Source organism: Ylistrum balloti, unplaced genomic scaffold (assembly GCF_031769215.1).
Source record: "Ylistrum balloti isolate Yb309-2 unplaced genomic scaffold, AGI_CSIRO_Ybal_v1 Utg370450, whole genome shotgun sequence".
NCBI classification, from domain to species: Eukaryota; Metazoa; Mollusca; class Bivalvia; order Pectinida; family Pectinidae; genus Ylistrum; species Ylistrum balloti.
In genome coordinates, this window is record NW_026782299.1 from 90,606 (window position 1) to 103,587 (window position 12,982).

The window sequence follows — 12,982 nt, forward strand, 5'->3', positions numbered from 1 at the left end:
CTCTTCTCTCTGTTTTTACTTCATTTGGACTAAATGCAGAAAACGGCCATTTTTTTCGGGAAAAGTAGTTAATTGCTTACTTCACCTTGCCGATAACCATGACAAAGACTAATCAATAAACACGAGGTTATTAACACGATTCGCCTTCTCCACAGGCTGCCCTAGCATTGTTCGGAATGCTGGGAGGACCTATACTCGGCGTGTTCACTCTCGGAATCATTTTTCCCTGGGCCAATCAAAAGGTAGGATTAGTAGATTATAAAATCAACACAAATAAGCCTTGTTAACTTTCATATTGTTATTTTACATTAAATGTCTGTATTGAGATCCAAAATTGCATATCCCTACGATTTTTGCTGATTATCAAGTGTTATGAAAATAAATATTGATACACCCTCTCCTTTTTAAATGTTTTTCTATAATATTGACCATAAATTATCATTCCGTGTAAACATTTCCCAAGTCACCTCTCTGGAATATCAACCGATAATCTTCTTTTAAAATAGCTCTATCTTGTGGACAAATCATAACACTGACACTAAACTTTATGATTTATATGAGTAACTTACCAACTATAAAGTGAAGGCATTAAGACGAGTTTACCCGATTAATAATCGATAATACAATGAATATATCTCATATCCTATAAAGAGATGTTGAGATAAACTATGGCCGGGATTTCTTCTCGCGACAGGGAGCGTTAACAGCCGTGTCATCAGGTGTCATCTTTATGCTGTGGATTGGTGTGGGGTACCAGGTTCACAAGCCTCCTGTTGCGCCCTTCTCTCCCACTAGTCTTGTTGGCTGTAACTGGAACCTTACTGACACTAACTTCACACAGCCATTGGCTTCCGTCCTCACCAACGCCACTGTTGCCCCCGCTCCAGAGTACTCTACTTGGTAAGAGAATAATTTGAATTAGTAATGTATGGCTCTACAAATTAGAAAATGTTCCGACTAAGAAGACGCTTTATTCATTACACGTATACCTCTTACAGAACACCTAATCTTAATGTCCTTAGGATCTTCAGCTGTTCCTTTGTAGTGACAATTTTGTTTTGCCAACTGCCGTAAATGCAGAACCAGACATTAAGGTGTGTCGAGTTCAGGGCTTTTTATATTATCACAGTCACTTCAGTGTCCGACATTATGACATGGAGACTTTAACTCAAATATTTCTTTCATTTTCTTATCCATAACCTACCACTTTGTTGTGATATTTTAATATCACGTAGACGTAGTGGAATTATCTGTACTAAATTCGACCCTCAACCGCTTTATGCTAATGGCATTGACAATATGTTGTCGACTTTCTGAATTTTATTAATGAGTACGTAGTTCTCGCTGTATAATTAAGTTATTTCCCTTGACAGTGTTATACTTGGAATGTAACTCTCGCTGTATAACTCAGTTATTTCCCTTGACAGTGTTATACTTGGTATGTAGTTCTCGCTGTATAACTCAGTTATTTCCCTTGGCAGTGTTATACTTGGTATGTAGTTCTCGCTGCATAACTCAGTTATTTCCCTTGACAGTGTTATACTTGGAATGTAGTTCTCGCTGTATAACTCAGTTATTTCCCTTGGCAGTGTTATACTTGGAATGTAACTCTCGCTGTATAACTCAGTTATTTCCCTTGACAGTGTTATACTTGGTATGTAGTTCTCGCTGTATAACTCAGTTATTTCCCTTGGCAGTGTTATACTTGGTATGTAGTTCTCGCTGCAAAACACAGTGTTATACTTGGAATGTAATTCTCGCTGTAGAACTCAGTTATTTCCCTTGGCAGTGTTATACTTGGTATGTAGTTCTCGCTGTATAACTCAGTTATTTCCCTTGACAGTGTTATACTTGGTATGTAGTTCTCGCTCTATATCTCAGTTATTTCCCTTGACAGTGTTATACTTGGTATGTAGTTCTCGCTGTATAACTCAGTTATTTCCCTTGACAGTGTTATACTTGGTATGTAGTTCTCGCTGGTTATACGTGGTCATTCCTCTATTTCAGGGATCCGTTTGTGCGTCTGTACTCTCTATCCTACCTGTGGTACAGCGCCACAGCCATGCTGTATACGGTCTGTGTTGGCCTCATTGTCAGCTTCGCTACAGGTAAATGTCATTACCATATGTAATTAGGAATTTTTCACCGAGAGGTCATTATCACTGCTGTACAGGTAAAATCCTCAAGTTCACAACTACACAATTACTTAATTAATACATGTAAATCGTCATTCATATGTCAGTATCAAAGTGTGTTGGTATAATTGAAAAAAAAATGATAATCAGTATAATTACTGTTCTAAGGAAATCAGATTATTATATAAAGTCATAAAATAGATCCCAAGTCACTCGACCCTAAACCCGTGTGTTTTACTTGACAGATTGAATAGATCCCAAGTCACTTGACCCTAAACCCGTGTGTATTACTTGACAGATTGAATAGATCCCAAGTCACTCGACCATAAACCCGTGTGTATTACTTGACAGATTGAATAGATCCCAAGTCACTCGACCATAAACCCGTGTGTATTACTTGACAGATTAGATAGATCCCAAGTCACTCGACCATAAACCCGTGTGTATTACTTCACTGATTAGATAGACCCAAGTCACTCGACCATAAACCCGTGTGTATTACATCACAGATTGAATAGATCCCAAGTCACTCGACCATAAACCCGTGTGTATTACTTGACAGATTAGATAGATCCCAAGTCACTCGACCATAAACCCGTGTGTATTACTTCACTGATTAGATAGACCCAAGTCACTCGACCATAAACCCGTGTGTATTACATCACAGATTGAATAGACCCAAGTCACTCGACCATAAACCCGTGTGTATTAATTGACAGATTAGATAGATCCAAGTCACTCGACCCTAAACCCGTGTGTATTACTTCACAGATTAGATAGACCCAAGTCACTCGACCATAAACCCGTGTGTATTACTTCACAGATTGAATAGATCCCAAGTCACTCGACCATAAACCCGTGTGTATTACTTGACAGATTGAATAGACCCAAGTCACTCGACCATAAACCCGTGTGTATTAATTGACAGATTAGATAGACCCAAGTCACTCGACCATAAACCCGTGTGTATTACTTCACGGATTGAATAGATCCCAAGTCACTCGACCATAAACCCGTGTGTATTACTTGACAGAATAAATAGACCCAAGTCACTCGACCCTAAACCCGTGTGTGTTACTTGACAGATTAAATAGACCCAAGTCACTCGACCCTAAACCCGCGTGTATTACTTGACAGATTAAATAGACCCAAGTCACTCGACCATAAACCCGTGTGTATTACTTCACAGATTAAATTGTCTCACGTGTGTTACTTTCCAGGTTAGAAAGATCTCAAGTAATTCGTCACTAAAATAACGTGTGTTTCTTTACAGGTTAAAAAGATCTCGAGTAATTCGTCACTAAAGTCACGTGTGTTTCTTTACAGGTTAAATGATCTCGAGTAATTCGTCACTAAAACCACGTGTGTTTCTTTCCAGGTTAAAAAGATATCGATCCCAAATCACTTGACCCTTAATCCATATGCATCTCTTTACAGGTCGAACTGACCCCAAGTCACTTGACCCTAAACTCATGTGTCCATTATTTGACACCCTAATGCCATTTCTTCCTGAGAAAATCCTCAAACCATTACGATTTGGAGTCGACTACTCGAAGGTAACGAATTATTGTAATAATGTTATAATTATATAGTTTTGTAAAACATATCATGTGTGTGAAATTCATGTTTTTATAGATTAATCAGTTTTATATACATTTTTACTTACATATGATTTTGAATTAAGTTTGTGGGAACTTTCACCACCTTTCAGCTGAATACCTACTGACATGTAGAAGCTACTTCCGTTATTTACAGATGAGGGAACAGGACGAGGCGGCGACACGGGATGAAATGGAGATATTTGTGGATAAAAATAACCCGGATTTGACAGACGTGAACGGTCGACCATCTTGACCACGTGGGCGATGGTAGAAATAGAGAGAGAGAGAAGGGAGGAAATTTCTAACAATTGCTCAAAAACAAAAAAGATTTATGTAAATTTGGTTGTTTTATAAAAAATAATGAGGGCGAACACCAGGTCCGGTTCCAGATGTTTATTAGGTTAAACCCTAAAGACCAATTTACGGGACAAGGTGTTCATAATCTGGACGGAGGTTTCAATCGTCCGTAATGGTCAATGTCCCCTTTGTCCACTGAAAACCCGCCAAATACAGACAAAGACCAAAGAACGAAAACGAGACAATAACTGGACATACGTAGACACACTACGTCACACGGGCAAACTAAACATATAGACGCAACATATATACATACATTTATAACGATCACAGACGACGCGGAAATCCAAACGGCGCGACGCTAGACAACGGCGGCCAAAATTACCTAAAACTTAACCCTATTACATTTAGGCGGATATTGTCATGCATCGTATCCTCTCAATGTTTGAACGAGTTGCTGTATGTGACGTCATTCAGATGTAAAACATGTTTTGGTGTATGTAAACGACATTTAAGTGTCACTGTTGCGATACATATTAACTGTGTATACGTGTTGCACATATGTTCGTGTATCATTAGAAGAAATGTTGTAAGGTGAATTCATTTCAGTACAACCGGATGCAAATTTGGTTGAAACAGGTCCAGACTCCCATCCAAAGGAGGGCCATCCCTGTACATGTTTTTACTTCTATTTTTGTTTTTACAAGGACCAAAAGGTTCGTACTATCAAAGCCAGGGTCATATCGTAAGATAGCCGTAGTACCTGAAAATTCACAATAAAGGATGTATGAAGGTCAGGTTTAACCGGAAGTAGTGCATAACTCAGTATGAAATATATTTCAGTGAATTATCTTATCGTTGCGCTTCTATAAAAACTTTTTATTAATCTGTAATACTACTTACTGTCTAAAATACAGTGCTCAACGTGACGTTTGACGAATGATTGACTTGTTCACTACATATAGTAGTTGACGTCGTGATTCAATTAATAGCATCGACGATTTCAACATTTAAGACAATTCTATGAACTTTCAGAATATTTCAACATTAAGACAATTCTATGAACCTTCAGTAGATTTCAACATTTAAGACAATTCTATGAACTTTCAGTATATTTCAACATAAAGACAATTCTATGAACCTTCAGTAGATTTCAACATTTAAGACAATTCTATGAACTTTCAGTATATTTCAGCATTTAAGACAATTCTATGAACCTTCAGAAGACTTCAAAAAAAATTTAAGTGAATTATTACCACAAATCAAAGTTTTAAATTAGTGCAATCCTGGCTTGGCTGATCGATAACTTTCATTTTAAGGACCCTAATATAGATATTTCTCTATGTTTCTTCATAATAAAAAGGGTTTTTTTTAATGAAAATTAGAAAAGAAGAATGAAAAATAAGTATACTGATAAAAAAACTAAGTAAACAACCTTTTTTCAATCATCAACCCTAACAGATATTTCTGGAAGCAGAAAGTCATTAAATATCTTTAGAACCTTTTTTTAGATATAAGACTTAAGCCATTGCTGAACAAAATCAGAGTTTTGTTGGTATGTTGTTTTAAGCTTGTAAAATCAAATGAAAATTTATGATTTTCTTGGTACCTACTCGCGTGCTATCTGAGTATGATTTTATAACATTTCAATTACAGTGAAATTTGGAGGGGGAAATTGACCTGAAAACAACAAATACCTGCTATTTGTAAGAAAAAATGATAATAAAACAAAAATTGTGAAAATGATTATTTGTTTTTGACTTTATAAAAACTAACCCCCTTTTCAAAAACCTCGTACTAGAATAGAAAAGATATCCCAGAGGGATCTTGGCACACACAAATGTTTGATATCTATTTGTTCTTAGAGTGTTGGCTCATGTCCTTCTTTTCTCTGTTTTTGCTCTTAATAAAAACAAAATAACCCTTTGCAGAAAAAGCATACCTAGAACTGTCGCCAGGATGGCCAACGATAACTTCAGCTCCCCAATCAAGAATCGTTTTTGAGGGATTGTCACAACAATGGATCAAGGGGAACCGACACATGGAATTTGAGAAAGATCTATGCAGTATTTCTCAAGAAATAGTGATAACAAACTTTCAAAGTCAAAATCCAATATGTCCACCTATCGGCCATTTTGTTTTTAAACAGGCTCAACGTCTTACTGGTACAACTAGTGATAAATGGGAACCTACACATGAAATTTAAGAAAGATCTACCGCTATCCGGTAATTCTCGAGAAACAGAGATAACAAACTTTAAAATTCAAATTCCAAGGTGGCTGCATATCAACCATTTTCTTATTTCTGATCAATCCCAAAACACATAGACACAACTAGGGACAAAGGGGAACCTACAGAGGAAATTTGAGAGAGATCCATTGAGTACTTCTCAAGAAAGAGCGATAACAAAGTTTACTAGGTTAGGTCAAAGATGGCCACCTGCCGGACATTTTGCATTTCTAATCAGACCCAAAATCAAAGCAGCACAAGTAGCCGCACAAAGGGAAACTTTTCTAAAATAGTGATAACAAACTTCATTTTAAAAATCGAAGATATGAATCGCCCACCATCATCACCTTATTGGCTTTTGTTATTTGGTGGTATATCTTGGTTATATCACTGTAAATTATTTTCATCGGCCAATCATATGTCGTGTTACTTAAGATCAAGTGAGTTAGATTTTACCAATAACGTGTACAGGAAGTCACACTAACTTAGACAGAAGTTATCACTTTCACAACAACAACAACAACAACAACAACAACAACAACAACAACAACAACAACAACAAATTTAAAAAAAAGTTTTCTTACAGAGTTCGGAGCATAAATCGTTAACAATGATTCTGAGGGAGTACACTGTAATATACCACAGAAACATTGGAATATTAGGTTAGTTGTATTTGAAATAAATCTTCAGGGAGATTAAAATTTTGTCTGTGAAAGCAACTTGTCTGCTGGTGATAGCTTTTTAATTCACAATTATGAAAACGACATTTATGGCGAATTATCAAACATCCTTGATGACAAAGCATCAACAACTGACATCACATGTTCAAGTCTGTATCTTTATAGTGTCTTTGGAGCTGCATTTACTACAGACAATATTAAAGTTAATATAAAGATATCAATATTTAGTAAATAAAGGGGTTCATCTGGACCTGTTTCTCTCACATGTGTTGTCACGTGTTTATACTCACTCGCATCAATTCCCAATAAAACTTGTATTGTCAAACATGGAAGATCACTGTACTAGAACAACACATCGGTCTATCTGAGATGATGGAAATTATTATGTTTGATAATATTTTTTATCTTTGATGGTGAGAATTATTATCTTTGATGGTGAGAATTATTCTCTTTGATGGTGAGAATTATTCTCTTTGATGGTGAGAATTATTCTCTTTGATGGTGAGAATTATTCTCTTTGATGGTGAGAATTATTCTCTTTGATGGTGAGAATTATTGTCTTTGATGGTGAGAATTATTCTCTTTGATGGTGAGAATTATTCTCTTTGATGGTGAGAATTATTCTCTTTGATGGTGAATTATTCTCTTTGATGGTGAGAATTATTCTCTTTGATGGTGAGAATTATTATCTTTGATGAATTATTCTCTTTGATGGTGAGAATTATTCTCTTTGATGGTGAGAATTATTCTCTTTGATGGTGATAATTATTCTCTTTGATGGTGTGAATTATTCTCTTTGATGGTGAGAATTATTTCTTTGATGGTGAGAATTCTTCTTTGATGGTGAGAATTATTCTCTTTGATGGTGAGACTTATTCTCTTTGATGGTGAGAATTATTCTCTTTGATGGTGAGAATTATTCTCTTTGATGGTGAGAATTATTCTCTTTGATGGTGAGAATTATTCTCTTTGATGGTGAGAATTTGATGGTGAGAATTATTATCTTTGATGTTGAGAATTATTATCTTTGATGGTGAGAATTATTATCTTTGATGGTGAGAATTATTCTCTTTGATGGTGAGAATTATTCTCTTTGATGGATGGTGAGAATTATATCTTTGATGGTGAGAATTATTCTCTTTGATGGTGAGAATTATTCTCTTTGATGGTGAGAATTAATTATTCTCTTTGATGGTGAGAAATTATTCTCTTTGATGGTGAGAATTATTCTCTTTGAGAATTATTCTCTTTGATGGTGAGAATTATTCTCTTTGATGGTGAGAATTATTCTCTTTGATGGTGAGAATTATTCTCTTTGATGGTGAGAATTATTATCTTTGATGGTGAGAATTATTCTCTTTGATGGTGAGAATTATTCTCTTTGATGGTGAGAATTATTCTCCGAGATGGTGAGAATTATTCTCTTTGATGGTGAGAATTATTCTCTTTGATGGTGAGAATTATTCTCTTTGATGGTGAGAATTATTCTCTTTGATGGTGAGAATTATTATCTTTGATGGTGAGAATTATTCTCTTTGATGGTGAGAATTATTATCTTTGATGGTGAGAATTATTCTCTTTGATGGTGAGGTGAGAATTATTCTCTTTGATGGTGAGAATTATTATCTTTGATGGTGAGAATTATTATCTTTGATGGTGAGAATTATTCTCTTTGATGGTGAGAATTATTCTCCGAGATGGTGAGAATTATTCTCCGAGATGGTGAGAATTATTCTCTTTGATGGTGAGAATTATTCTCTTTGATGGTGAGAATTATTCTCTTTGATGGTGAGAATTATTCTCTTTGATGGTGAGAATTATTCTCTTTGATGGTGAGAATTATTATCTTTGATGGTGAGAATTATTCTCTTTGATGGTGAGAATTATTCTCTTTGATGGTGAGAATTATTCTCTTTGATGGTGAGAATTATTCTCTTTGATGGTGAGAATTATTCTCTTTGATGGTGAGAATTATTCTCTTTGATGGTGAGAATTATTCTCTTTGATGGTGAGAATTATTCTCTTTGATGGTGAGAATTATTCTCTTTGATGGTGAGAATTATTATCTTTGATGGTGAGAATTATTATCTTTGATGGTGAGAATTATTCTCCGAGATGGTGAGAATTATTCTCTTTGATGGTGAGAATTATTCTCTTTGATGGTGAGAATTATTCTCTTTGATGGTGAGAATTATTGTCTCTTTGATGGTGAGAATTATTCTCTTTGATGGTGAGAATTATTCTCTTTGATGGTGAGAATTATTATCTTTGATGGTGAGAATTATTCTCTTTGATGGTGAGAATTATTCTCTTTGATGGTGAGAATTATTATCTTTTATGGTGAGAATTATTATTGAATTATTCTTTGATGGTGAGAATTATTCTCTTTGATGGTGAGAATTATTATCTTTGATGGTGAGAATTATTCTCTTTGATGGTGAGAATTATTCTCTTTGATGGTGAGAATTATTTCTCTTTGATGGTGATTCTCTTTGATGGTGAGAATTATTATCTTTGATGGTGAGAATTATTCTCTTTGATGGTGAGAATTATTCTCCGAGATGGTGAGAATTATTCTCCGAGATGGTGAGAATTATTCTCTTTGATGGTGAGAATTATTCTCCGAGATGGTGAGAATTATTCTCTTTGATGGTGAGAATTATTCTCTTTGATGGTGAGAATTATTCTCTTTGATGGTGAGAATTATTCTCTTTGATGGTGAGAATTATTCTCCGAGATGGTGAGAATTATTCTCCGAGATGGTGAGAATTATTCTCTTTGATGGTGAGAATTATTCTCTTTGATGGTGAGAATTATTCTCTTTGATGGTGAGAATTATTCTCTTTGATGGTGAGAATTATTCTCAGAGATGGTGAGAATTATTCTCTTTGATGGTGAGAATTATTCTCTTTGATGGTGAGAATTATTCTCTTTGATGGTGAGAATTATTCTCTTTGATGGTGAGAATTATTCTCTTTGATGGTGAGAATTATTATCTTTGATGGTGAGAATTATTCTCTTTGATGGTGAGAATTATTCTCTTTGATGGTGAGAATTATTCTCTTTGATGGTGAGAATTATTCTCCGAGATGGTGAGAATGATGGTGAGAATTATTGTCTTTGATGGTGAGAATTATTATCTTTGATGGTGAGAATTATTCTCTTTGATGGTGAGAATTATTATCTTTGATGATGAGAATTATTCTCTTTGATGGTGAGAATTATTCTCCGAGATGATTCTCATCTTAGTTTGGGTTTTCATCAGTTGTTGTCATTGAGTCAGTGGCTACTCCCACATAACTTGAGGTAATTGAAGGTTCATTGTGCTATATAATGATGACAATGATCTACAACTTACCTCACACCCTGGGAGACGAAAAAGGTAGATATGATGTCAAGGGAAATGTTTTATTAGTTTTAATAAAATAACAGATAAAAACAATTTACCTAAACCACAAATTGATTCACCTTTGTCTCATTAAGTTGTATGAAACTTTTGACAATCAAAAACAATGCATGATGAATGACTGAACATTTGCTTCATTGGAGGTGGGATATAAAACCAGCTATCAACAATACAATGAATAGAAAAGAAATCAATGACAAGATTTTGGTTACGCTATGATTTTTCATCTGATCTTGAAAGTGTTCCATGCTAAACACAAGTTTTTTCTGGAGTTTCCCAAACTTGGTTTAAACATTTGCATACCAAGTCTCAAAGACGGCAGCTCAGCATACACTAGTCAGTCATTTAAGGGCTATTCATTGATCCCCTACATTAACATAAAAATTATGTAGATCTCTAAGGGCCAACTAGGATTAGGTTTAATAAGCCAACACCACCAGAGCACCTTGGTTCCTCAGGGATCACCTACAGGACACCTACATAGCCCTCAGGGATCACTTACAGGACACCTAGATAGCCCTCAGGGATTACTTATAGGGCACCTATATATTCATCAGTGAACACCAACAGGGCACCTAGATAACCCTCAGGAATCACCTACAGGGCACCTAGATAGCCATCAGGGATCACCTACAGGGCACCTAGATAGCCCTCAGGGACCACCTATAGGGCACCTAGATATCCCTCATGGATCACCTACAGGGCACCTAGATAGCCCTCAGGGACTACCAACAGGGCACCTAGATATTCATCAGGGAACACCAACAGGGCACCTAGATATCCCTCATGGATCACCTACAGGACACCTAGATAGCCATCAGGGATCACATACAGGACATCTAGATAGCCCTCAGGGATCACCTACAGGGCACCTAGATATCCCTCAGGGATCACCTACAGGACACCTAGATATCCCTCAAGTAATAACATACAGGACACCTAGGTAACCCTCAGGGATCACCTACAGGGCACCTAGATAGCCCTCAGGGATCACCTACAGAGCATCTTGGTTCCTCAGGAATCACCTACAGGACACCTAGATAGCCCTCAGGGATCACCTACAGGACACGTAGATATCTTTCAGGGATCACCTACAGGACATCTAGATATCCCTCATGGATCATCTTGTTGCACCTAGATAGCCCTCAAGGATCATCTACAGGGCACCTAGATATCCCTCAGGGATCACCTACAGGACACCTAGATAGCCCTCAGGGACCACCTATAGGGCACCTAGATATCCCTCATGGATCACCTACAGGGCACCTAGATAGCCCTCAGGGACTACCAACAGGGCACCTAGATATTCATCAGGGAACACCAACAGGGCACCTAGATATCCCTCATGGATCACCTACAGGACACCTAGATAGCCATCAGGGATCACATACAGGACATCTAGATAGCCCTCAGGGATCACCTACAGGGCACCTAGATATCCCTCAGGGATCACCTACAGGACACCTAGATATCCCTCAAGTAATAACATACAGGACACCTAGGTAACCCTCAGGGATCACCTACAGGGCACCTAGATAGCCCTCAGGGATCACCTACAGAGCATCTTGGTTCCTCAGGAATCACCTACAGGACACCTAGATAGCCCTCAGGGATCACCTACAGGACACGTAGATATCTTTCAGGGATCACCTACAGGACATCTAGATATCCCTCATGGATCATCTTGTTGCACCTAGATAGCCCTCAAGGATCATCTACAGGGCACCTAGATATCCCTCAGGGATCACCTACAGGACACCTAGATAGCCCTCAGGGATCACTTACAGGACACCTAGATAGCCCTCAGGGATTACTTATAGGGCACCTATATATTCATCAGTGAACACCAACAGGGCACCTAGATAACCCTCAGGAATCACCTACAGGGCACCTAGATAGCCATCAGGGATCACCTACAGGGCACCTAGATAGCCCTCAGGGACTACCAACAGGGCACCTAGATATTCATCAGGGAACACCAACAGGGCACCTAGATAACCCTCAGGAATCACCTACAGGGCACCTAGATAGCCATCAGGGATCACCTACAGGGCACCTAGATAGCCCACAGGGACCACCTACAGGGCACCTAGATATCCCTCAGGGACTACCAACAGGGCACCTAGATGTCCTTCAGGGATCACCAACAGGACACCTAGATAGCCATCAGGGATCACCTACAGGACATCTAGATAGCCCTCAGGGATCACCTACAGGGCACCTAGATATCCCTCAGGGATCACCTACAGGGCATCTTGGTTCCTCAGGAATCACCTACAGGACACCTAGATATCCCTCATGGATCACCTACAGGACACCTAGATAGCCATCAGGGATCACATACAGGACATCTAGATAGCCCTCAGGGATCATCTACAGGGCACCTAGATATCCCTCAGGGATCACCTACAGGACACCTAGATATCCGTCAAGTAATAACATACAGGACACCTAGGTAACCCTCAGGGATCACCTACAGGGCACCTAGATAGCCCTCAGGGATCACCTACAGGGCATCTTGGTTCCTCAGGAATCACCTACAGGACACCTAGATAGCCCTCAGGGATCACCTACAGGACACATAGATATCTTTCAGGGATCACCTACAGGACATCTAGATATCCCTCATGGATC

The 12,982-nt window shown here is 37.8% G+C and overlaps 1 protein-coding gene across 2 annotated transcripts in view; it reads left to right on the forward strand.

Moving 5' to 3' along the window:
* Positions 1 to 5,779, forward strand: part of LOC132554996 (sodium-coupled monocarboxylate transporter 1-like) — a 29,307-nt gene extending 23,528 nt beyond the window's left edge. For both annotated transcript variants that reach the window (XM_060219325.1, XM_060219324.1), the window contains exons 11-15: positions 156 to 242; positions 695 to 900; positions 2,008 to 2,108; positions 3,573 to 3,691; positions 3,891 to 5,779. In XM_060219325.1, the coding sequence (XP_060075308.1) occupies positions 156 to 242; positions 695 to 900; positions 2,008 to 2,108; positions 3,573 to 3,691; positions 3,891 to 3,989 (612 nt within the window). In that variant the 3' untranslated portion in view covers positions 3,990 to 5,779. The remainder of the gene's footprint in view (positions 1 to 155; positions 243 to 694; positions 901 to 2,007; positions 2,109 to 3,572; positions 3,692 to 3,890) is intronic.
* Positions 5,780 to 12,982: the final 7,203 nt, after the last annotated feature.